We start from the raw sequence: 26256 nt of genomic DNA, 5'->3' as shown, positions 1-26256 counted from the left end.
CTGGGTCTTGAGTCAGCCTTAACAACTTGGGTGGAGGTGGGGACTTGGGACACACCTCACCTCATCTCTGCCTAGAATTAGGCACAGCCGACGGAAACAGAGGGCATGGCCATGGTCTAGGAGGTGGGTCTGGGGTGTAGTAGCCCCATCTAAGGTCCTGGGGTGTCATAAGGAAGAATCAAGTCAGACAGGAGTTCCTGGGGCCAATAGTTCTGGCAGGAAGGAATGCCACTAGGGTGAGCAGTGAGCAAGTGGGGCCCAGGAACAAGTCACATCCTGCCCCCTCCCATCACAGGGGGTGTGGCCATTGTCCTCTTCCCCTGCCCAGGCTGGCATCAGCACAGTTCACACACAGTTCGCCTTGCACCTGACAGGCCTCGGGATCACAGGTAATGGAACATGGGGCAGGGAGAGGGGTTAAATTTTAAGAGAACTGGCTTTTCAACAGGGCTGATGTTTTGTGGTTCCTAAGGGAGCTCGGATTTGAATCCCAGCTTTTTGTCTTCCCAGCTGGCTGAGCACCTCAGTCACCATCTCTGGAAAAATCTGGGGAGGATGACAAATATTTACCCCTTGGGTTGTTTTGAGGCTTCAGCCAAGCATAGCAGATGGCCAACTCCTGATTCTGTCATAAACTTGCTGTAGGACTTTCAGAAAACTCCTTGACCTCTCTGAGCCTCAATCTCCCCATTTGTGAAGAGTTTAACTAGATCTCTGAAGGCCTCTCCCACTCTGCCCTTGTGGGGAGGGGAGCTTTGGAAGGCAAGGGTGTCCCATCAAACCTCTTAGCCTCTGTGCTTTGACCAGTAAATAAAGGCAGCCACCCTTTTGTTCTCCCCTCGGAAACCACTGTGGGCCCTGAGCCAGGCATGTCAGATGTGGGAGGATGAGGCCAGTTGTCTCCTCTGTTTCGGGCTCAAATTTACCTTTGGGGCAAAAATGCTGATCAGAGAGAGCTGAGCCTTGGGGGAGGGGGCCCTGCTGCCTGTCAGAAGCTCACCAAAGTGGTGTGGCTTATAGGGGAGCCTCCACCTGCCCCTGTCCAAGCATCATCTTCCCTCTCTATCTCCTGGGCTGTCATCCTAAATCAGGGGAGCCCCCTCTGCTCAGAGCATTCCAGCTCCTCTTCTCAGGGGCAGCTTTCAAGCCTCGAACCAATCCATTTTTCTTTTAAGGGGGACAAGAAAGGTTATATATGATCTTGTGCCTGTTATTTTATTGTTTTCTTTAGAAACTACCAAAAAAGTTGAGTCAGAAGTATGTGTTAGTGGGCATTATATTGAGTGAAGTGTTCTGTTTGGAGTCCAAACTAAGCAGATCTGTAAATAATGAGACTCCCTCCTGGCTCTGAAATTTCTAAAATTCAGACTAGTGTAGCCCTCTAAAACACTAAGGTACCTGGATCTTGGAATCCTCGAAAAGCCACCACACTGGCTATATACTCCAGGGCTCATGCTGGGCATTACCCTGCTAGAGGCCCTATTTTACTTTCATAACAATCCTATGTGGGAAGTTCTCTTTAAAAAAAAAAACAACAACAACACTTTATTGAGAGATCATTCACATACCATAAAATTTACCCTTTTAAAGTGTACAATTCTGTGGTTTTAGTATATTCCCAAAGTAGGGCATCCATTATTACTATCTAATTTAGAACATGTTTATCATCCCAGAATAAACCCAATACCCTTTAGTAGTCACTCCCTTTGCCCCCCTCCCCCCACAAACACTAATCTGCTTTCTGTTTCTACAGATTTGCTTATTCTAAATGTTTCTAAATATTTCATAGAAATAGAATCATACAATAAGAGATCCTTTCTGACTGGCTTCTTCCACTGAGCATAATGTTTTCAAGGTTTATACATGTTGTAGCATGTGTCAGCACTTCTTCTTTATGGCAGAATAAGAGTGTATTGTATGATTATATCACATTGTGTATCTATTGAATATCAGTTGATGGAAATTCGGATTGTTTCCACATTTTGACTATTATGAATAATACTTCTGTGAACATTTATGTACAAGTCTTTGTGTGGACATAAGTTTTCAATTCTCTTGGGTATATACTTAGGAGTGAAGTTGCTGTGTCATATGATAAATCTATGTTTAACATTTTGAGGAACCGGCAAACTGTTTTCCAAAGCTGCTATACCATTTTACAATTCCACTGACAATACATGAAGGCTCCAATTTTCGACAGCATCGACAACACTTGTTATTGTCTGTATTTCTTTTCTTAGGCATTACGTTGAGTGTGAAGTGATATCTCATTGTGGTTTTGATTTGCATTTCCCTAATGACTAATGATGCCGAGCATCTTTCCACGTGTTATTGGCTATTCGTATATCTTCTACAGAGAAATGTCTATTTAAATCCTTTGATTCTTTTAAAATTGGGTTATCATCTTATTGTTGAGTTCTACACATACTCATTTTTCCAGAGGAGGATTCTGAGGCTCCAAGAATGGATGTTACTTTCCTGAGGTCTTCACAGTTAGCTATGGGTAAAGGGGGGAACTGAGTCCAGGTCTGTCTGACATTCAAGAGCCAGCAACCTCTTTCTCTGCACTGTATGCCTCCTTTCGTGTTTAGAGTGCGTGTGTGTGTGTGTGTGTGTGTGTGTGTGTGTTTTGTGTGTGTGTGTGTTGTGTGTGTGTTGTGTGAGAGAGAGACAGAGAGAGGAGATTGGACTGTCTCTGTTTAAACAGGCACCCACCTTGGAGAATCAGAGCCAGGGAAAACCTTTTAAGAGTTTTTGATTTCTTCTCATTAATTTTCAAACATTTGGGGGGCATCAGAAAGGTTTATTAGGGGCCACACTCCTGCCTAGTTTTACTTGGTCCCTAAGTCTGAAACAAATCTGATTAGACCCCAAAACCCAAACAGAAAATAATATCCCCTAGTTGGGTCTAAGGGTCTGGAGCAACAGTTGTCACATTATTTGATTGTGCAGTCTTCTCCATAAAAATGCTGTAGGCATCCCCAACATATATGTATTTATAGATTTAGAAATTATATCCGAGTAATGTGGCCATTAGCTAATGTCTAAGGCCCAATATACACTTGGAGTGAATTTCTTTACCAATGATAATAAGCGGAAATCCACTTTTCAAATAGTTTTCTTTTTGGCTTCAGTAGGCAATTGTGTGTGTGAGAGATCCCATTCATTGTTATTTTCATCGTGGTAACATGGCTGATGAAGAAATTGAAGGAGGAGCCGGAGCAGGTCTGTCTCACACATTTCCTGCTGCTTGCTTGTACTTTCTAGATTAGAGTTATCTTCATCCGTGGTTTCTTTGCATGGACTCTTTGAAGCCACTTGTCCACGCTATGGGGCTGATTCAGTTAAAGCTGTATTGTTTGATCTCAAATCCACACAACCCAGCACCAGTACACCACAATATGTTGCAATAGGCTGAATGTAGAAAATGGAAAATGTGGCCACAGCAGGGCTCCCTACTGGGCTCTGGGGACCCCATTTAATGGACGTGACATTTGTTGCCTGACATATGCCCGAGGGTGCACATCAGAGTTGAACTGTATACTATTAATTATTTTTAGTTAAAAATTAAGTAGAAATACATGAACTAATATTTTCCTTCTGCACTTTAGAGATTATTATCTGAGAGACTAATATCTTCCAAGCTAAGAACACCTAAGCCAACCCCTCCCGTTCCTCAGCCTGCTACCTCTCATGTTAGGGTGCTCATGACTATCCCAAAACAGCTGTCGTTTTAAGAAAAGTCTTTTATCTATTTACTGGTATCTGTCCTAGTGGCTCCGCAAGGTCCTGACACTTGCCTGTCCCCTGTCGTGGAGAAGTCCTGCAGAGACTTGAGGACAGTGACTAGGTCTGCTCATGCAGTGCTCATCCCTAGGCTGAGTGCCCTGCTCCACCAGCCACTTCTCCCCACATCCTCTAGATTCTCTCTTTTTGTCCAGATTCTATTCTGTGCAGGATCTAGGATTGAACCCAGAATGGGGGATAGTAGAATGTGGGTCACTTTCCTTACTGTAGACTCTGTATTTTTATTAATATGACCTAAGACTGTGCTAGCATTGCTTTGTAGCTCTATCACCTTGTTGGCTCATGTTGCACTTTAATAAACATTGATTGTGTACCAACTATGTGTTAGACACTAGGATGTTTGTGCTAACATTTACTTACCTTTAAGAGTGTCTTTTAACAATCCTAGGTCTTTATGTATGAACAGCCTCCAAGCTGGGCCCACCCATCCTCTTTCTGCACAAACTTGATTTTGTCCCTTTGTCACTTCAAGTTTCAGCCTAGGTGCCACCTCGCACTCCTCAGGGGCAACCCCTGGCCCTGGCTGCATCCTTGGTGTGCTGTGGCCACAAGGTTCATCCAGATTCATGACAGGTCCATCTAGCTAGTGGTCAGCTGGCTGAGCAGTGTGGGCTGTTATCCCACCATCAAACTGCCTGGACAGACTTGGGACAAAACGGCGAAGGTGGTGGAAATGGTGGCATCTTCCTTCTTTCCTTCATACTTGGACGTCAGCCTCAGACCTGAGTTCATATCCAGACTGCTTGCTGTGTGGCCTTGGGCAAGTCGCTTTCCTTTTCTGGGGCTCAGTTTTGACCTCCTGGCTGCAACTCTGTGGAATTCTAGCTTGGGGAAAGGTAGAGACCGCCAAATCTGGGGAGCTGGTTGTCGGGGAGGGTTCAGGTGAGCTGAGAGCAGAAAGGGGGAGGGCGCTGAAGAAGGAGAAGGGTTGCGAACAAGTATGAGATCTTCTAAAGGGAAGAAGGGCGTGCTAAAGAAACTTTGCCGGCCTCACATCATTTCTCTAAACTCTCAAATTCAGCACTTTATGATCTCTTTTTATGAAGCACTTTCTATAAGCCAGGGGCTAGAATGTAGAAGAGAGCAAGAAAACATTATTCCTAGTCCCAGGGAGCTCAGCATCTAAGTCTGAATCCTCATAGCAATGCTGCAAGATAGTGACGCTACCCCCATTTTACAGACAAGGAAACTGAAGGTCAGAGAGGTGAGGCGATATGCCCAAAGTCACAGAGCGTGGAAGTAAAATGATGAAACACGACTTGAAGTGGGCTCTGTCAGACCCCATGGCCGGAGTGACTTAATTGAGATACCTTGCAGTACAGCATCCTAGCTCAGAGCATGATAATTTTACTACACACTTTCCTATCCACGACTCCACATGGGAACCAAAACCCTTAGTGAGTGACCTTATTGCCTGTTATGTAGATAAGAAAAGGGACCTAGGAGAGGAATGTGATGTGCCCAAGGACCTGGAGTGGGTTAGTGGCAGGGCAGGGGCCAGGCCCTCAGTCTCAGAACAGCTGAGTCTGTGTCCTCCCCCAGCCCTTACCCAGCCCCTACCCTGAGTGTGCAGGGAGTTCACTACCCACACCTCAGGGCCCTGGAGCTGGTGGAAAGACCACTTCTGTTTTATGCCCTTAGGTGTTGTTTCTGATTCATTCTCCTCTCCAGGGTGACCTGATAGAGAGGTGGAAGATCTCTGGACAGAGAAGTTTGGCACTGTCCAAAGTGGATAGTGCTCAGGCTTAGATTTTTGGACAGAGAGACTGACCCAGGCAGATCAGGGATTGAAGCAGACGGCATTTCTCAAAGCTATGCCGAACCACATTCTGGGGAAAAGGACTGTGTTGTTGCATGGTACTGAATTGGATTTAATAATGAAAGAACATTCTTTCCTGCTTGCCTTCTCAGAGCCTTTATCACACAATTACACTCCGAGGAGCTCCAAGAAGGGGGCTATAGAAAGCAGTGTTGTCTCAAATTATTTGAATACAAAATCCCCTTTTTTCTTAGAGCATGTCAAGGGCCTACTGTTCCCTTCAAGATATAGATACGTGCTGTTCTGGGCCCTCTTGCAGGCCACATCAACAGTGAGTCCGGAGTTCTTTGCTGATTGAGTGCATGAATCTTGAAGACTTTAAGTAGAGGAGAGAATTAGCATCCTAGAATATCAGAGCTAGAAGAACCTTGTAGAGTTCAGCCTAACTTCTACCTATGGGGAAACTGAAGCCCAGGGCCATCCAGCAGTGTGTGCAGAGAGGGGTGGACAGAGGTGGGCAAGCCTGTTGGGAGACTATTGCAACGCTCAGGGGTTCTGGCGGTCTGAGTGGACCACACTCTACCTAGCGTGTGGTGCCCTTGTTAACAACAGAGATTTCCCTGAGCCACATCCTAACCCAAACCTTGCTCCTAACATCAGCCCCTCAGAGCGAAAAACCTCTAGAGGAGAGAGTCCTGGAAATTGGCACTGTCACCTGTTCTCCTGGAATCTGGTCATGAGCCAAGGGTGAGAGATATTGGGCATGGGAAAGGAGAAAGGAAACTCTTACTTATTAAGTGCCAGTATTCTAGCCTTATTATAGGCACGATATTATTTAATTCCCACCATACTCTGGGAATAGATATTAATGTCCCATTTTATAAATGGGGCCGAGAGGAGCCAGGCAGCAAGGGGGCAGGGATAAGAACACAGGTATGATGAGCTCCAAAGCCCTCACTTCCTTTATAGGTCTCTCAAGAGAACCTATAGGGAGGCAGTGGGAACAGAGAAACTAGCCCTTCTTTAAGGGGAAATGGGACAGGCTTCGCTTTGGCTGGCTAGGGAGGAAGGAGTCAGGACATTTTTCCTGTTCGGAAGTTTGGGGGCTCAGGAGCATGGTGGAGTCGAAGAGAGGGAGATGTTCAGCACCTGCAGGGCTCCAGGCTGTGGCAGGCACTGGGATTAGAGACTGTGGTGGGCACAATAATAGCCTTCAAAAATATCTGTATCCTAATCCCTGGAAACTGTTACTATGTTAGGTCACATAGCAAAGGGCAATTAAAGTGGAGATGGGATTAAGATTGCGCATCAATTGACCTTAACATAGGGATATAATCCCAGATGATCAGGCTGAGCCCAATGTAGTCACATGGTCCTTAAAAGTGGAAGAGGAGGGCAGATGTTAGAGGTTAGGGTGGCGCAATGGGAAGACTTGACCTCACATCGTTGATAGAGGTTAGGGTGGCGCAATGGGAAGACTTGACCTGACATCGTTGACTTTGAAGATGGACAAGCCAAGGAATGCGGGTGGCCTCTGAACCTCACATCGTTGACTTTGAAGATGGAAGAAGGGGCCACAAGCCAAGGAATGCGGGTGGCCTCTAAGAGCTGGAAAAAGAAGGGAGATAAAGGATAAGGAGGGAGAGAAGAGGGGAGATAAAGGATAAGGAGGGAGAGAAGAGGGGAGGGAAAGGAGAGAAGGAGAGGGAGAAGGAGAAAGAGAAGAAATAAAAGCAGCATCAAGGAAACTAAATTTCCCCGAGTCTCCAGAAAGGAAGTCAGCCCTGCAGACACCTTGATTTTAACCCATGGAGACCTGTGTTGGATTTCTAACCTACAGAACCATGAGACACTGAATTTATGTTGTTATTTTAAGCCACTGAGTTTGTGGGAATTTGTTACAGAAGCAATAGAAAACCAGTGAGGAGCTGAACCAGCTCTAAGATGGTCTTTGTTTTCAGCAAGTGTACAAGTCTCTAGGACAAGATATTCAGGGCCGCTGCTGCTTGGACAGTTACAGGGAGGAGGAAGAAGGGGAAGTGGAAGTCCCCGACCCAGCCTGGAGTTGAGATAGAATGCCTCGCTTCATATATGGGACGTCAGGGGCCCTGCCCAAGTCACACCCTGGAGGCTGGAGTGAAATCTGTGGACCCTTCTGCCCCCAGCCCTGCTTTGCCCTGCCTAGAATCCCAGAGCCCTCCCCACACATTTATCTCAACTAAAGTGCTTCAGTTACAAGTAACAGAAACCACCTCACGGTACCAAAAAAGGACTTTATTAGGAGGATTTGGGATCTCACAGAACAGAGGGAATTGCTGAGGAACCAGACTGCGGAGCAGACAGCGTCCAGGAGCTGAAACGAGAGGACAGCCTGTTCGGGGAACTCTTAGTTGCCTCGTCCCCGTCCTCCAGGGTGGGACACTGGGGAAAAGATAAACAGCCCCTGAATCAAGAGACGGGGTTCTGGCGCCAGCCTTGCCCCTGAGTTGCTATGTGAGCTTGTGGAAGTTCCTCCATTTTTAGGCCTCAGTTTCCCCATCTGTAAAATAAAACAGCAATCCCCACCCTGCCTCCCTCGTGGTTAGTATGAGGATCGAGTGAGCTGGGTGGAGAAGGTGCTGTGAGGCTGTGATAGCTCAGCATCTCCTAATATCCCTTCCCACCCTGGGCCCAGGCACCTGTGACAGCAGGAGCTTAAGAAATCTGGGCTGAACGGAAATCCAGTTTAGCCAGATTTGTGGGTGCAGAGGACCTGGAACCACCAGTGACTCAGCAGGGCTGGGCTTTTGGAGAAAAGTGCCAGGAAGTCAGACATTCGATTTCCTTGTAGGATCAGCCTCAGATGTGCGGCCACCTGAGAGAGGGGCCCTAGAGGCCTCTAACCAGGGCCGGGGAATGGGGTTCTCTATTGGGACGGGTCAGATTTGAGTCCATCTGCAAGTTGAGAGACCTTGGACAAGTCACTTTGTCTTTCTGAACCTCAGTTTTTTTCCTGCATAAAATAAGACTTGTATGAATAAAATAAGATTGGAGGGAATGTGCCGTTTCCTTCTCATCTTCTTGCTTTCTTCTTTCTTCACTTCTCCTGTCAACTCCCCACGGTCCATCCTGGCTCAAAGTCACATGTATTAAACTAGAGCTTGTAGAAACTGCTCCCAGCCATCTCACTGCCGGTGGTGCCTGCTGTTCCACCACTGATGCTCTGTCCTTTGTATTAAGCATTGCCTTGCACACTGATCCTTGAGTTTTAATTTTAAAAATTCTATTTATCCTTTCTCATAGCAGAAATATGGGTGGAGGAGGGATGGGGCAAGGACACTGAAAGGTGAAACAGGGCTACCTCAGGTTTACCATTCCCCCTCTCCTGATGGATCAGTGCGCTGAAGAACTGCCTGAGGAAGTGCCCTTAGCTGTGAGGACACTTGCTCAGGGCTCCTAAGTCAAATCAGCATCATTTGCATAACATTGCCATGACCGTTTAGTGGCTTCTTTCCTGGTACAAATGATAGGGGCCTGGGAAGAGATGTCAGCATCACTCCTTTCGTCCTCCAGTGTAGACTAAGCAACTATCCTTGCTCAAGCATTTACTAGCTATGTGGCCCTAGACAAGTTTCTTAGTCTTTCTGTGCCTCGATGTTCTTACCTATAAAATGGGTACAACCATAGTGCACCCTCATAAGGCTGTGGTAAGGAATACATGAGTTGACACGTGTAACATGCTTAGATGATTGCCTGGCAGAGAGTAAGCACTTGTTTGTTATTGTCATCGTCCTCATTTTTGCTTTCTGCCAGGCCCTGTGCAGGGTTCTGGTGGCACACAGATGAATCAACTTCAGTCCCTAACCCTGGCTCGGTTCATGATCTAGTGGAGACACGCCATGGGTATGTCAGACTCTCCGTTGAGTGCTGAGAAGGTGAATAGGGATGATGGCCCTAGAGTTATGCAACGAGGTGCCTACCTTAAAGAAGAGCCTGGTACAAGGCAGAGTTGACTAAGGCTCAGGAGAACTATGTGCTGAAGACAGGGTGGGGGTGTTCTTAGGGTCTCCCCCAAATCCCATTTTTCTTTACAGCTATTTCCTGACAACTGTTTCCCATGTGGGCCAGGGTCCCTTGTTTCTGTGCCTTTGCACATTGCTCTCTTTGGTCCTTTCAAACTCACCCCAGCATACCCTCCTTCAGGAACTTTCCCTGACTGACCCGGGTCTGATTTAGCCCCGGGGCTCCCACAGTCCCCTGGTCTACCTTGAAATTTCTTGAAGACTTACCTACCACAGTATCCCTAGTGCTAGCATACAGTAGGTGCTCAATTAATGTAGGAATGTAAGAGGAACTATGTATCAGTTGGAATTGTGTTTAGCTAGCTACAAATGTTAAAAATCCTGACTATAGAGGCTTAAACAAAAAGCGATTTATTTTTCCCAAATAACAAGAAAGCAGGCAGTTGTTGAGCTCAAACAACTCAGCAGCTCAAACAACATCTATTTTTCCCAAATAACAAGAAAGCAGGCAGTTGTTGGCAAGAGCTCAGCAGCTCAAACAACATCCCTGCATTTGCTTTGGTTTTTCCTCAAGGTCACAAGATGGCTACTGTAGCTCCTGCCATCACATGCATGTTGGAGGAAGGAAGGAGAGGCAAGTCACAGCATCAGCCCTGTTGGCTTCATTTGTTAGGAGAAGTGAAACCTTTCCTGAATCGCAGCTGACTTTTCATTAGCCAAAACTGGGTCACATGGCCACCTCCAGCTATAAGAAAGGCCAGAAAAACGAGTATCTAACTAGAGCTGGAAAAACAAAATTACAGTTCTGCTAGCAAGGAAGAAGTCCAAGGGTGGTACGGGGAGGAGGATTAATGGAGTGGGGTTCAGGAGGAAGGGTACTGGTTAAGCAATCAGCATAGGGCTTCATGAAGGAGGTGGTATTTTGAGCTATGCCTGGAGGGTCAAATACAATTTTGACAATAGGAAAATGCTGAAAATGCTGTATGTGACCAGGGACTGCCAAGTGGCCGAGACAGCTAGAGCAGGAAAGAGATAGGACCAGCTTGGTGAACTTTTGGTGTATTTGGCACCAGCCAGAAGCTCTCTTTCCCCCATATGTCTCTAAATCTCTTCCTTCACTTCACCTGAAATTCCACCATTAGAGATGATCTCAGCCAATAAACATGTATTGGATATATGCCATGTACAAAAAGTTCTTTTCAAAATATAGGTTTGCCCTAGAGGCTTATGGTTATCATTCATTCATACCTGAATATTAATTCGTTTTATTGGCTAGTAACTTCCTAATGCTTTGCTGAAGTCTGCCCTGAAAAATGGGAATTTTTATTCTAGAAAGGGAGTAATAGAGCCTGAGGCTTAGGAGACATGGATGGGCAGGGCTGGGGCTGGACACCAAGTGTCTGAGGGTAACAGGAGGCCTGTAGAAGAGGGAACTCATGTATTCTGAGCTCCTTTAGTGCAGACACTGGCTATCTTTCCTCGCTAATGCTCTGCCATCGCTGTTCACAACTGAGGTAATTAGAGCTTAAAGAAGGGGACTGCCCTGCCCAAGGTTATCCCTGGCTCGGATGACAGAAGTGGGATCAGTCTGACCCCAAAACACATGTTCATCTCACTACACAAACATGGTCTTGTTTCTCCCTTGTCATAATAATGGTCATCATCTCAGACAGCATTTATTCAATATTTACTCTGTACCAGGCATTGCTCTAAGTGCTTCACGTATTTCAACTCATTCCATTTTCACAACAATACGATTATTGTCCCCATTTTACAGAAGAGGAACCTGAGTCATAGCAAGAGGTTCAAGAACATACCCAGGTGCCACAGCTGGAAGTGTCAGGATTCAAACCCAGCTGGTCTGGCTCTGAGACACAGGAAAAGATATTGCCTTGCCAAGGTCTTGTGATGGATGAAGAGTAGATTCTCCAGTAAAACAAAAACAAAAACAACTCGAACTCATTGATACAGAGAACAGATAGGTGGTTGTCAGGAGTAGGATGGGGATGGGCAAAATAGATGAAGCAGTTAAAAGGTATGAACTTCCAGTTACAAAATAAATAAATTCTGGAGATATAATGTACAGCATGATGACTATCGTGAGTAATACTGTATTGTATATTTGAAAGTTGCTAAGAGAGTAAGTAGATCTTAAAAGTTCTCATCACAAGAAAAAAGTATTTTGTAATTACATGTGGTGACGGATTTTAAATAGACTTATTGCGATGATCTTTTTGCAATGTATACAAATATTGAATCACTATGTTACATATCTGAAACTAATATAATGTTATATGCCAATTCTAATTTTTTAACACACACACACACACAATTTATTATCTTACAGTTCTAAGAATCAAAATCTGAAATTGGGGCTGAGCTCCCTCCAGTGGGTTTAGAAGAGAATGTTTCCAGGCCTTCTCTATCTTCTAGAGCTGCACTCCTTGCATTCTTTGGCTCCTGGCCTTTTCCTCCATCTTCAAACCCACCAGGGTAGCATCTTTCTTCAATCATATTGCCTATTCTTCCGTGTGTCAAAAATTTTTTTTAAATAAAATTAAAGCTTAAAAAGAGTAGATTGTCTAGACCAGTGATTCTCAAGTGGAAGTGATCTTTGTCCGTAGGAGACGGTCTGCATTCCCTTCCTGGGAGGCTCGACTCCATGGTGGCCCTTGAGCAGTTTCGTGACCCTAACCAACATTTTGAGGTGCATTAAATAGAATATGGGTCAGGAGTCCTAACTTGTGCAAGTCACTTCATCTCTTTGGGCCTCAGTTTCCTCCCCTGTAAAATGGGGATAATGCAATTTACTTTGCAGGGTTATTTTAAGTCTCAAATGAGACAATCTTTTGGAAAGTTTTGTTGTTTAAAAACTACAATTCAAATGCGAGGAGCAATCAATCCCATTTCCTACCTGACTAGTTTATGATGAGGCTCAGATGGAATTATAGACACATAGCCCTTTGTAAAACCATTAAGTACTATACTGATATAAAGTGGCATTTTTAAGTAATTAAAAACATTAATTATTTTATTATAACAAAAACAATACTGTTAAAATTTAGTAAATGCAAAGTACAAATAAGACTAAAAATACTCATAATACCACCACCCAGAGAAAACCACTCTTTATATTTTGATGTAGCTCCAACAACTATTAACTGATGTCATATCTGTTTATCTGGACCCCCACCTGTGCCCTCTGACTCCCCAACAAAATTATTTCGAAGCAAGTCCCAGACATCATATAATTTTATCATAAATATTTCAGTAATTATATCTAAATTTAAAGATACTTTAAATAAATATAACCTCAAGATAACTATCACACCTGAAAAACATAAATACTCCGGCGGAGATGTTCATAATGGGGGAAGCTACACATGTTTGGATTTAAGATGTATATAGAAAAATCTATGTACCTTCCACTCAGTTTGCTGAGAACCGAAAACTGCTCTAAAACTAAAGTCTATTTGTTAAAATAAACAACTTATTAATATTGTCAAAAGATGATCATTATTCAAATTTCCCTAATTTTGTATTTCTTTTTTTTTTTGTAAATTGTTCTTCTTATACCTTTTTAATTGAAGTGTTTTCCCCTTTCTTATTTATTTGCCGAGCTCTTTATATGTTAACGTTATTAACTAAGGTAATACCAATTATTTAATATTGTATTCCTCTAGGGAAAGCCATGGAGACTTCGGGATTCTCCTCCCAGACTCAAGACCACAGTCGAGTTCACAAAGAAACAGATGATCTTGACCGTATGTTTGCCTTTTCTGACCCTCTGGGAAAAGCTACATAGGAGGTGGAGTCCAGCAGTGGGTAGAATAGAAGGCCCTGCTGAGGTTCAAGTCACAGTTGGAACCTCTAGAGAAGTAGTGATTTTACACACATGTGCACATACATATGTGCTTGGTCCAGTCTGTCCCCCCAGTGCTTTCCAGTTGTGGGGACCCTCAGTTGCTACCCACATCTCCAGGAGGCTCTGGGGGCTTGGACTGACACTAGGGGGAGTCCTTAAAAGGTGAGGAGGGTCCTGCATGCTCCAGGATGGGGGATAGGAAGGTTCAGGGCTTGATCAGATCCCGCCCGCCCTGTAATTTACAGAGAATCCTAAGTTGGCAACTGCTTACACAGTCCAGTGGTCTCTGGACAGGACAGCACCCTTAGAAGCTTCTCTCTGGGCTCCATATTCAGAGAAATGTCTGCCCTGGGCCTTCCTGGAGCCCCTAGGGCCTCTGAGAGCCCTGGTCGAATGAACCTTCCATCGGCCCTAAGGGTTTGGGAAGAGTATTGCGGAGAAACCAGCTCCTGCTGGCTCCCCAAGTCCAGGTAGACTCCTAGGGAGGCCTTGGTGGTTTCTGGGGTGAGAAGGGCGGGAAACACTCATCCTTACATGCATGTGCCCCCCAGATGCAGAGACAGATTTCCACAAGCAAGACGGGGAGGCCGGAGTCTTTTCTCAAGAACGAAATGAGAGAGACAAGCCTTTCTCCTCTACCTCCTCCTCCTCTTCATCCTCATCCTCATCCTCCTCCTCTTCCTCCTCCTCCTCTACCTCAGGTATAGCAAAGATTAAATATACATGTGTGTATATTCTTATAATATTATTCAAGAAAAGCATTTATGTGGAACAACCATGCCCCATAGTCTCCCATCCTGATTACTTCAATTCTGTTTTTCCACAGTCCCTTCCAGAGTCCCCTGAGCTCTTCCTGGGACGGGGAAACCTAAGAGTTGGCTCTGGTCTACTCCTCCTCAACCAGACCGCCTGAACTATGAACATATAACATAGTAGGCCTGGGCCTGGGATTTTATTTGATGAAAGCAATCTCAAGCTAAATTTAAAAAAATACTTGCAAAGCCCTGGCACTCTGACCTCATGTTCTTATGTTTCAAACGATGAGGCTGGGGCTCAAAGCCACAACATCCACGCTTATTTCAGCAGACAGAGGAGGGAGAGTAGTTAGCGGGTCCAGTGGCTTTGTGTGTAGCCATTCTCCTCAGGAAACTGGAAAGGAAGCCACTGTCCTTATTAAAAAGTATACAAACCCACCCTCTATGAAGTTTAGCTCTGGAAGAAGGGCTTCCAGGTACAGTGGAACTCTTGCAGGGGGACCCTGGTGGGAGGGGCCAACCTGCCTTCTGAGTCTGGATGACCCTTAGAGGGCGCTGTTCTCCCACAAATGTCTCCCCCATAAGCTGCTTCCCCGCTGTCTCCACAGCACACATGGGACTGGCTGTATTCAGTGGGCCTGAACTCTAAGAGATAGCAATAGGAAAATAAACACAGACACACAGAGACAGACTGATATTCAGGATCCGAGTGTCTGATCCACAATGGCTAGCCTGTTGCTGGAACTCAGACCGTGCCCATTCTTCAGGCTCAGACAGTGGCCTCAAGGCCCCAAGCCTGGGTGCCTCACTGCAGCCCCCAGCCTTCTTCCTCTACACGCAGGACCCTAACTCACAGTTTGGCATGCGGCGCTGCTCTCCCTGTATTTTTTTGTTCTTAATGTATCTTGTTATTTTTTAATTAAAACTTTTTTTATTGTGAAAGATTATGCATAGGCATGTTGTAGAAAATGCGGAACATATCAAGAAGTAGAAAGAAGAAAAAAAATCATCCTTTGCTTCGTCACTCAGAGATAACCACTAAACACATATTTTATCTTTCCTTAAATTTATTCAATAAATATTTGCTGAGTACCAAGCTCTGTAATGGATACCGGGGGTATTAGCAACAAACTGTGACTCCTTCTGCCAGGGTTAACTTTTTAAATAGTTAAATTAGAGAGTACATACAAAAATTGTCCTTATTTTACACAGCATATAATTCTATATAATACCTTTCATTAAAAATTATGTATTATGAAAATATAGAGACTAAAACAATGTTCATTTGTATATTGATACAGGTTGTCTCTGGCTGATAGAATTTGGAGTAAATTTTGCTTTCGTTATTTTCTGTATTGTTTGATATTTTGCAAAATTCAATGAATAAGCTTCTCTTTTTGGCATGAATTAATATTTGTAAAATGTTAATGAAGAAGTGATATTAATAACAGAAATGAAGAAATTGGTAGCCACCCCAAATCCTATCTTCTGAGATAAATACCAATATCTTGATGTAATTCCTGATACCTCTTTCTCTGCATCTAGCCGAGATCATATATGCACTGATTTTTAGGCATAGTTAACCCAGTTTTCTGGAATTTTAAAATTTACCCATGGGGCAGCAGGCCCCCAAACATGTGGAGGGACACCAGTCTTGCTGGAGCCACCCTGGTCATCCTGAGGAAACGGAGTCCTCTGGACGTGGGGCTAGAAACTTCTAGTCCTGAATTCCTGGAATGCTGACCAGTCGAAAAGTATAAATGATGCAATCATTCTCTAAGTCTTAATCAGGCTCCTGCTCCAGGCTGGATACCCTTGGGAGAGTGAGGATCCAGGCTTTGTCTTTTGGGAGCTTGGGATGATTGGAGAGACAAGCTCCACAACCACCGATCCTCATGCCCACTGTGTCAAACAGACAGTTGATGCAGAGGAAGGAGAGTAAGATGAGTGTGAGCTGGGGCAGTTGGAAAAGTCTTTTTATAGGAGGTGTGACATCAGCTTAACCTTCAGGATAAAGGAGACAAATGGGAAGAGCATTCCCTGTGGGAGATAGCAGGAACAAACATAGAGCCACTTTGGCTTTGTGGAGATACAGAGATGGCACAGACCAGCACTTGGTGGGAGAGAAGCCATCTCAGTAATATACCTTGTATGAACTTGTCATGAAGAAAGCATTATGAAAGCAGCAACAGGAATATTAAGTGATTTGTCCAAGTTCACACAGAAAGTTTGTGGCAGATCTTCTTTTTCTCAGCCACCAAAGCAGACCTCTTTCCCCCACACTCCTCGCATAAATTAAATTCTGAGAGTGAACATCAGAATAAGCATCTTCCAGGCTTCTTTCAGGCCGAGGCTCTCCTACAGCTTGTGTTTATTCCCTGCAGAGAACAGTGATGAGGACCAGCACCCCAGAGAAACCAGAAAAAGTCGGCAGAGCCAGGGGACTGGATACCCTCACAGGGGCTGCTCACCCGGTAGGCAATAGGCCTTACCATTTCTCCTTTGCCCACTAGGCTCACAATGGGACTGAGTTTCTCAATGGAACTGAGCATGTCTTGTCTGTGTGAAGATGTTCCTCTCAATATTGTTTGTAGTAGGGCAACAATGGGAAACAACCTTATGTCCAACAACAGCAAATTAGATAGTGATGCTGCACCCTGTCCTGGTTAGAGCTCCGTTCTTTGTATCTCTCTGAAGTGAAAAAGAAAGATATCGAATCGTATCATTTGTCTGATCTCATATACACTTTGTAAAAATTCACACATAGGTGGCTATAAACAAGACCAGAAGAAAAACTATCCAAATGTTAATAATGGTTATCTGTGGATAGTTTAAGTTATGGGTGATTTTCTCTTCTTTGAACTATCTATACTATAAATATTTTACAATGAGCATGATTTACTTTTACAATCAGAAGAAAATTTTTGCAAAACCTAAACAGAACAGTGATAAATTTTAGCCCAAATAGATCATGGGAAGAAAACAATACGGGGGAAAGAGCTGAGATTAATGCCTAGTACAGATACTGGCACACATGAAGTGTTTAACAAATGCTGCCCATGAAGTTGGAGTTGAGCTCTGGGTTCTATTTCTGGAGATAAAAAAATGATTAAGATTGAAGGCTTTGGTGACAGACCTGAGTTTGAACTCTGAAGTTGTCACGTACTGATTATGTGACCTTCAGGGAATAATTGAACTTTGTGAGCTTCAGTTTCCTTATCTGTAAAATGAACGAGAAAGAGGTACTAATACCTTCTTCATAGGATTTCCATGAAGATCAAATGAAATATTAAATATAAATTACTCTGTACAGCGTTGGCACATAGAAAGTGCTCAATAAATGGCAACTATTATTAATGACTTTGAATGAGGTCCCGGTCTCTCAGGCTCATGATTCTTTCTTGGTAAACTGGACACGGCCACCTCTGAGTATGCTGGGGGGAGTCCGACAGAGTAAAGAGAAAGCACTTGTAAGGCTGTCTTGCCTCTTCAAGACTGCCCAGTTCACCCCCAGCACAAAAACTATATGACTTTTTAAGGCTTCAGGCAGGTGGGAGATGGAAGCTGCCCTAAATCCAGCTGAGAGAGACGACTAATGGGGTTTATCTCCACCCAGGTGCTGAGCATGGGGACCCTGACATTTCAAAGGATGAGCTTCAACTCTATGGAGGTATTTGATTGTCCAGTGGCTTTGGAGAAAACAGAATTAGACAAAGGACATGAGGGCTTAGGAGTTTGTTGGGCAGAAACGAAATCATAAGTGCCTTTCATGAGCTGAAAAGTCATGAGCAAATATAGAGATGTGGCAAGGTGAGTGGTTACATCAGCAGATGGGGATAAGGACAGGCATTTTGCACCACGGTGAGACTGTCCTAGGTTCTCTTCTGACCTGTAACCTTGACTTGCAGAGTGACCTTGACCAGTCACTTAACCTTTCTGGGCCTCAGCTTTCCAACCAGCAAAATGGGACATGATCAGCACACACTCTCTTGGAATACTGGGCTGTTTTCACCTGCAAGAGAAAATTAAGGATCTGATCTCTGTAAAACTCATATTATGAAATAATTGTCTCCAAGCATCGTTACCATTACAGCAAGATCTAAATATTATGGCCCTTTGCTTAGTAGCACGATGGCAAAATGAGGGAATTTGTAGGAATAAACCAATTTTCTGAAAAACCTGACCGATGCACGTGGCCAGATAAGAAAACCTGTTTAACATTGTTTAATCCAATATTTCTATAATCTACTTAGTCTCCTAAGTCCTGAAAATAACCCTAGAAAAACAACAGAAACACTATGTATACATTTGAAGAAACGCAAATGAAATATTTTGATGTTCTGCATCAAGACATTACCAGTGGCTGCCTGTAGGTGGTAGCATTTTGGGTAAATTTTAAAGTGTTTTATTTGCTTATGTGAATTTTTTTCTCTTTTTTTCTTTCTCTCTCTCTTTCTTTCTTTCTTTCTTCTTTTTTTTTTTTTACAAAAACAAGTATTACTTTGTTTAGAAAAATGCTTTTAATGCTCGAGTATGAAAGAAATGTTTTATTGGGTGTAAAATGAGAGAGAAACTGCGATATTTACATATATTAAAATTTTTTTTTTCATAAAAGTAATTCATATTTACTGTAGAAAATTTAGCTATTGTCACATATTTGTGAATTACTTTGTGCTTCCACCCTTGCCCCCAAGGCATTGGAGATACTTAGTAAATTACACTGTTGGAGTCTCATTTTATGCTCTTCTTGGTATATTCTCTGCACCCTTGGTACTGGTTATTTTTTGGTCCCTTGCAGATGGTGTTCCCATTTGCATATTAGCAGTTGAGCTTGCTGAATGTTTATTGTTGTGTGCTGAGTGCCCTCTTCTGAAGTCCCTTGCAGATGGTGTTCCCATTTGCATATTAGCTCTAAAAGCAGTTGAGCTTGCTGAATGTTTATTGTTTGTGTGCTGAGTGCCCTCTTCTGATGTTCATGGCTTGGGGCTGACCTAAAGGACAAGAAATATACAGGATGGTAGGGGATGGTTACAAGAGGTTCTGCCTGCCTTTAAGAGAAAGGAGTTGACAAGCTAGGAGAGAGGTCATCGGGAACTAGAATAGGCACCAAGAACCAGAAGGTGAGTGGGGTGGGGGCACTCCAGACCAGATTGCTGGGGAGGCTGAAGTTCAAGCTAGGTATAGTACTCAGCTCATCCAGACAAGGTGCTTGACACTCAGGGTGAGGTGCTGGGCTGCCATGTACAGCTCAGCATGGCTCCCGGGAGCTCAGGGCCTGATGGGGCTGGAGATAGATGTTATCACCTGACTCTGGATAGGCATGAATGGGCACAGGTTGAAAACTGGTGGCTCATGTGTGTGCAAATGTATTTTATCTGGCTCACGATGTATTTTTAAAAACTATTATTAATATATTTTATCAGTTCTACAACTCATACTTTTTCACATTTCAACATATCTGAAATCGGGTTGTATTTTTAAATCACTGGCAACTTACAATGATAATTGGCAGTGGTTTTCATTACATAGTAACATATAAAATAATGTCATATCTCACAAACTCTTTGCTTCACTGGAATACAAGAGTTGGCAACCTTTTTTATAATCAAGAAGTTTGTGGCTTCCTGTGGGAAATTGGAAGACCTGTAACACTGGGCAGGCATTCCTCCAACAGCTTTAGCGGCTAGTGGGTGGCAACTGCCTCTTTAGATGGAATAGGAACCTCCAGCTTGCTCTAGGCACCATTCAGCCTACTCAGATTAAATGGAAAGTCTCTGAGTGAGCTCTACCTTCTTTACAGTGTAATTGCTCCCCACCCAGAGGATAATGTATCTGTGATCACTGATTTTCCTTCTGTGCAGGTATCCCTGGAGAAGTGGTACCTTCTGGAGAATCAAGTGAGTGTCCAGTTAGGGGAGAGGGGTTATTGGTGTTGGTGTTGAATGAGGTCTGGGCATTGTCTTTCCTCAGAGACAACCAGCTGCTATCAGGGTTCATGGCTGTACAACAGGACAAGTCCACTTGGGGATATGGAGCTCTGAGCTGGGTTCAGCAAGCAGGTGGGGCTGGCTGAGACATAAGGCAGGGAGCCGGTGGAGATTAGAAAGAGGGTCCAGGCAAGAGGCAAAGAGATTACAACCATCAATAGATAGATAGAAAGATCCGTGGGCATTTGACAGAGTGCATTTGACAGAGAGCATTTTCATAGGTCACCTATTGCCTCCTCCAGGGTGGAGGCAGCTGTTAGAAATTCAAGCTGGCCTGGGCACTAATGTTGAGTTTCTAATTTCCAGGACTCCGAAAGAGAGGCTCAGACCCAGCAAGTGGTAAGTAGCAAGGTCCAAACAGAGGCAGGAGGCAGCCTTGATTCCAGGGGGGTGAGGTGGGGCCACAGCCTGCCTGGGAGGGTGGGTCAGACTCAGCAGGGCTGTCATCATCAGCCAGAGTATCGCTTAATTCAGGAAAGGGACCTCCAAGCTCAGGGGAAACGCAACAGAACACGGAGTCAGGCCTGTGGAGGGAGGAGGGGGTCAGTGAGGATCCTAGGGACAGCCACTCCCATTTTCACAGCTTTGCCTTGACCCAGGAAAAAGAACCCAGGAGAGCCATTCTCAGTGAAGCAGAGAAGAGAAAAATCCCACCTGCTATTCCACACCAAAGTTAAAACACACATTTCTCTCTTGGTCTTAAGGAGAAGTGGAGGCCTCTGAGTTAAGAAGACTGAAGATAAAGAAAGATGGTAAGGAAATTGGTGTCTCAAAGCTGCGCCGACCTGTCTGGTCCAAATTTCTACAGGTAGAAAGTAAGCTGGTGGCCTAGAACAGCAGTAATTGTAGCCCATTACTGTTTAAAGAAAAATGTTAAGTAAATATTAGTGTGGATAGTCCTTGGGTTAGGATGAAATTGCGAAGATGGTGAGCAGTGGTACTGAGAAAGGGCAAAACCCACAAAGGTGGTACGTGGATGGCTGAAATCTGAGAAAAACCAGACCAGAATGATCCTCTAGGTCTCTCTGGGCTCGTATATAACCTTGGAGTCCTTGTCCTGACCTGATCTCCTTGGCCTCCAAAACTTCTAGTTCACAGTAGCCCCTCCATTCACATGGTTGAACCAACTTTTCACTATACTGGGTCTGTGCCTCGGCCTCACTTCCTTCCCTCATGCTGTGCCTCACAAGTAGCATAAACACACACACACACACTCTCACACACACACACACACACACACACACTCACCACACACGCCCTTCTCCTTTATTCAACTCCTGCTGCCTTGACTCTCTCTTAGGCTCAGCTCAAACTCTCATTCTTCCACGAAGCCCACTTGGACTTCCCCAGTCACGTTGATTCCTGAATTTTTACGACATCTTAACAGCTGCATAAAATTCCACAGTATGGGTACATTGTGACGTACTCATTATTCCCCACTTGACAGATGTTTAGGTTGTTTCTGATTTCTTGCTTTTTCAGACCAAGCTATCCTATCCACCCGGTTCTCTATTTGATCTTGCATTTTGTTGATGTCCCTCCAATCTCTCAAAACCTTGTATTTTCTAAATATTTATTCACAAGAAAACTGAAAATAAGATTCAGGGAGAACTTCTCTGTTAGGAACTCATTTTATATTTCGGAAAAATTGGGTGAAGAAGAGAGAAAGAAAGAGTTCTCTAATCCACCTCGCCCACCCCCCGCCTCCCAGTTTTCACAACTCCGGAGAGACCTAAGCCTGATGCTTTCTTAAACATTAAGTCCATTTCTGCATAATGTACATTTTTTCCTAAAGGGTAAACTGAATTTAGAGCCATGAATGTTCTAATTTTTTCCCTGGGCAGAGGACAGAAATACCCTCCTCACTATCTATTCGTTTGCCTTCGAAATGCCCCTCGACAGCAGTGGTATGTGTGCGGTATCACACTGCCTTCTTCCATTTACAAAGCGCTCTCCTATCCGAGACCCTCATCACTCCTTTCAGTGGCATAGACGTTGCTCTCTTCTATTTCTCAGTGTGAACACTGAGACTCAGAAGGCTCGGGACATTTGTCCAAAGCTTCACAGCACATCAGTGGCTGACCTGGACTGAACTAAGACACATTCCCGGCAGCCTCGACACCCACTCAGGGAGCCTGCCTCATTCCAGGAAACTTTCTCTGCATTGTCCTCTGTTTGTTCTTTTTCTTTCTTTCTTTTTGAAATCTTTGTTTGTGTCTCCTCTAATCACAGCCCCTTTACTAGGACAAGGCCTCTGTGTTCTTACCCTGATGACTCCTGTGTGCCAGGCAAAGTGCAGGAGGGCCTCTTTCACAGACAGCCCCTAAATTTCTGCCCAAGGCACGGTCCCTGACTCTCAGATCCTCTATCTCTATTAACTACATTCTGCTAATAACATTCCAAGCCTGCAATTCCACCTCTTGGCATTGAGCCCACAGTAATACCTGCACAAATGCATGAAGGTTCGTGTGTAGTGATGTTTGGTGCAACACTGGTGGTAACAACAACTATCTAACACCAATAGGTTCATCAGTGGGGGACTAGTTAAATAAACTAGAGTAACTTTATACCATGGAACACTATATAGCCATCAAAAAAAGCAGGACAGATCTATATATTCTCTGAAATGGAAAGATGGCCTCAATTTATTGACAAGAGGGGAAAAGTAAATCACAGAGAAGCAGGTATACGAATTGATCCTGCTTTTGTTTTTAAAAATGTGTCGTATGTATGTGCCTGGAAAGGTTTTGCCAGTCACGGCTTAATTTTAAGGAATGGGATTAGGAAGAGAGAATGGGGCAATGTGAAACTATTAAACTTGACACGTTTGCATTTTTTACAATTGTATTTAACATTTATTCCACAAATACAGTATTGGGCACCTGGCTACTTCAGTTACAGGGACAGAGAATAAACACAGAAACGAAAATATAACCAGTCGAGTGGTGATAAGTGTTAGAAAAATAATAAAGTGAGATAAAGGCTGGAAAGGGGTGGGGCTTGGGGTGCTGTTTTAGTCCGGCTGGTCAGGAGTACTGACTCTGAATAAGCTACATTTCAACAGAGACAGGAATAGGTTTAGTAATTTAAAAAGGAGGAGAAAGAAGCAAATAGTAAATTCCCCACCTCCTCTGCCTTTACAGATGAGTTTTTCCACTTCGTCCTCCTCTGCTTTGCCATCGGGGCCTTGCTGGTGTGTTATCACTATTACTCAGGTGAGTGGGGAGCTGTGGGAAAGGGAATGAGGGAGAGGCTATTCAACAGAGACAGGAATAGGTTTAGTAATTTAAAAAGGAGGAGAAAGAAGCAAATAGTAAATTCCCCACCTCCTCTGCCTTTACAGATGAGTTTTTCCACTTCGTCCTCCTCTGCTTTGCCATCGGGGCCTTGCTGGTGTGTTATCACTATTACGCAGGTGAGTGGGGAGCTGTGGGAAAGGGAATGAGGGAGAGGGGCTCCAGACTCGCAGGCTAACCATTCTCTCCCTGGCTGCCCTTGCAGACTGGTTCATGTCCCTTGGGGTCGGCCTACTCACCTTTGCCTCCCTGGAGACCGTTGGCATCTATTTCGGTCTGGGTAAGCACCTCACCCCCATCTCTTGTAGGGTGGTGGCTGGACTGGCCACAGATACTCACCAAGAGCCAGAAAGTCATGACCTAAACACTTTTTAAAGATTTCCTTATGCTCATGTTTTCTTCCTGACTGCTTTCAAGGTCAATGTGAGGTTGTTGGCAAAACCTTGTGGAAAAAACAGGCAGCTCTGTAAAAATGCAACAAAAACAGTTGAAAGTGGCAAACAAACAGTTAGGCAGATACCAAAAAACAAGTTAGTTAATGGGGTTGGGTACTACATTCACCATTTCCTGGCACTGTTATTACTATTTGAGGCTGTTGTTTTTAATAATAAGTCTCTAGTACTATTATCTAAGCTTAACCTGCTGCCTGAAATTCCACCATTAGAGCCTTGTTTGTGTGAGGTAGGCCTTGGTCCAGGGTGGGTTGGAGGATATCTGACCCCAAGACCGTTGAGGAGACACAAAGCTCAGTCACCTTTCTCTTCATCTCTGAGCAGTGTACCGGATCCACAGTGTCCTGCAAGGCTTCATCCCCCTGTTTCAGAAGCTCAGGCTGATGGGTAACTTTTACATTCTTCCTATGTCACTTTCTCTCTCCATATCAGGGTCAATGACGAAAGAACACAGGGCCTGAAGTTAGGGCCTGGGTTCAAGTCCTGCCTCTTCCAATTTACCAGCTGTGGGTCCCTGGAGCCTCTTTTAGCCCCAAATTCCTCAACTGGAAAATGGATATAATAACACCTACTATACAAGGGTATTGTGAAAACCATGTGAGGAATGGATGCAGAAGTCTTTAAGTGTGCAACACTGCAGAAAAGTGAAGGGAATCTGGGTATTCTGTCGTATAACTTTACATTTCCCCAAATACTATCTTCTCCATGATTTTATTTCCCTAATAGCAACTGGAGGTGAGGGTGGGCTTTACTTATCTTACGCTTGTCTAATGAAACTGAGACTTAGGTGGAGTGACTTGCCCAGGGTCACTAGAGTGGCTGGATGAACTAAAGGAGAACCTCTTTCATAACCAGCAGCTCTGTTGCCTACTATTATGTCTCAAAACTGAGAGGCCAGGGGGCTGTGTATCTCTGTGCTTGGGAATTCTGTCTCCTTTAACTCAATGGCTGTGGGTCATGGAGACTCGTGGCTTCTGGGGGAACTACATTATTCCAGCTATGAGGGGTATTTAGGCATCTAGGGTAATGATGGGGATGAGGCCCCACTCCCTTCAGAATCCTATGCCATCCTGTGGGCTTTCCTTTCCAGGATTCAGGAGGACCGACTGAGGCCAGTACCAGGCAGGCAGCCAAGCCAGGCTCCAGGGTGACTGCCACTACATCTTCTGAGCATGGAGCAACATCCTGGGAGACACATGGCAGACCAGGCTAGAGCAATAAAGAGAGCACTTTTCCTTCTTCGTGGTCTGCACATTGGCACTAGCCCGGGCCAAGATGTCGTTTGGGCAATGTCGGCATGCAATCCAGCTGCCAGGATGGAAGGCAGAGGGAGAGTGCTGGGACTGAGCCCTCCGTGGTACCTGGAACAACAAGAAGATTCTGCGACGTCGCTGCTCTCAGGAGACAGTAGGAGATCCCTGGGCCCTGAAAGCTGTATGTCACATGTCTGGGCTCTTGGTTTCCCTCAAATCCCCGGGCTGTCTTGGTGTGCTCTCAGGTCCTACCGAGCCATCCCAGGACAGACTAACAGTCCACTTCCCTGAGGCAGGGAACCACTATGTCGCCACTGCCCCCCTAACCCCTGTGAAGCTGATGTAGGTGAGATGTTGGGCACTAAAGCCACAGCATCTGGGCTCAATCACCTGTGCCATCACTAGTCCCAGCCCTGCAGCCCTGGACTCCATTGAGATTCAAATAAACATTTTCTTCCCTGGACTCAAAAGAGTCAGTAAAATATTTCTTTCGATTTCTTGAATGCAAGAATACCTTTGGGGTCTTCTTTGACCCCATCTAGTCAGGGCGGGCACCTTGTCCTACATGATAAAATACAGAAGGGAATACATCTAAAGTAAAGCCCCTCATTTTAGGTCCAAAACTTCAATTGCACAGGTTCAGAATGGGAGACAGGGTTTTGCAAACATATTGGTGAAAAAATCTGGGACTGTTAGGTACTCTCAGCTCAATAAATACCATAGGAGTGAGACAAGGGCACGAAACAAATCTATTTTAAATTTGGGTTGAATTAATGGAGGTGCAGAGTCCAGACTGAAGGAGATGATGGTAGGCCCTGCTTTACATGGCCAGGCCACACCAATAGCATGTGTTAAGTTGTAGACTCACATATTAAGAGCAACAGTGATAAACTGAGAACACACAGAAGAGACCAGAGTAAGAATATGAAGAATGATTAAAGAAACAAGAACTCTTCAACTTGCAGAAGAGAAAAGTGGGAGCTTTGCTTGAACTCATAGACTGGAGGACACTTTCTCAAGTGATTATGATGGTCCAGATACAGTCACATAGGTTATCTGGTTAATTCTCACAGCCAGCTCA

At 44.5% G+C, this 26256-nt stretch overlaps 1 protein-coding gene across 1 annotated transcript; it reads left to right on the top strand.

Moving 5' to 3' along the window:
- Positions 1-318: 318 nt before the first annotated feature.
- TMEM40 (transmembrane protein 40) lies at positions 319-25591 on the top strand. Its single transcript, XM_006917636.3, has 12 exons — positions 319-389; positions 13251-13331; positions 13984-14133; positions 16572-16661; positions 17804-17857; positions 20049-20084; positions 20481-20513; positions 20879-20926; positions 23518-23589; positions 23676-23750; positions 24247-24309; positions 25013-25591. The coding sequence occupies exons 2-12, from the start codon at positions 13259-13261 to the stop codon at positions 25030-25032; spliced, it is 714 nt and encodes a 237-aa protein (XP_006917698.1). The 5' UTR covers positions 319-389; positions 13251-13258; the 3' UTR covers positions 25033-25591.
- Positions 25592-26256: the final 665 nt, after the last annotated feature.

This window comes from Pteropus alecto, unplaced genomic scaffold, assembly GCF_000325575.1.
Source record: "Pteropus alecto unplaced genomic scaffold, ASM32557v1 scaffold75, whole genome shotgun sequence".
In the NCBI taxonomy this organism is placed as follows: Eukaryota; Metazoa; Chordata; class Mammalia; order Chiroptera; family Pteropodidae; genus Pteropus; species Pteropus alecto.
This window is presented reverse-complemented; position numbering and strand designations above follow the sequence as displayed.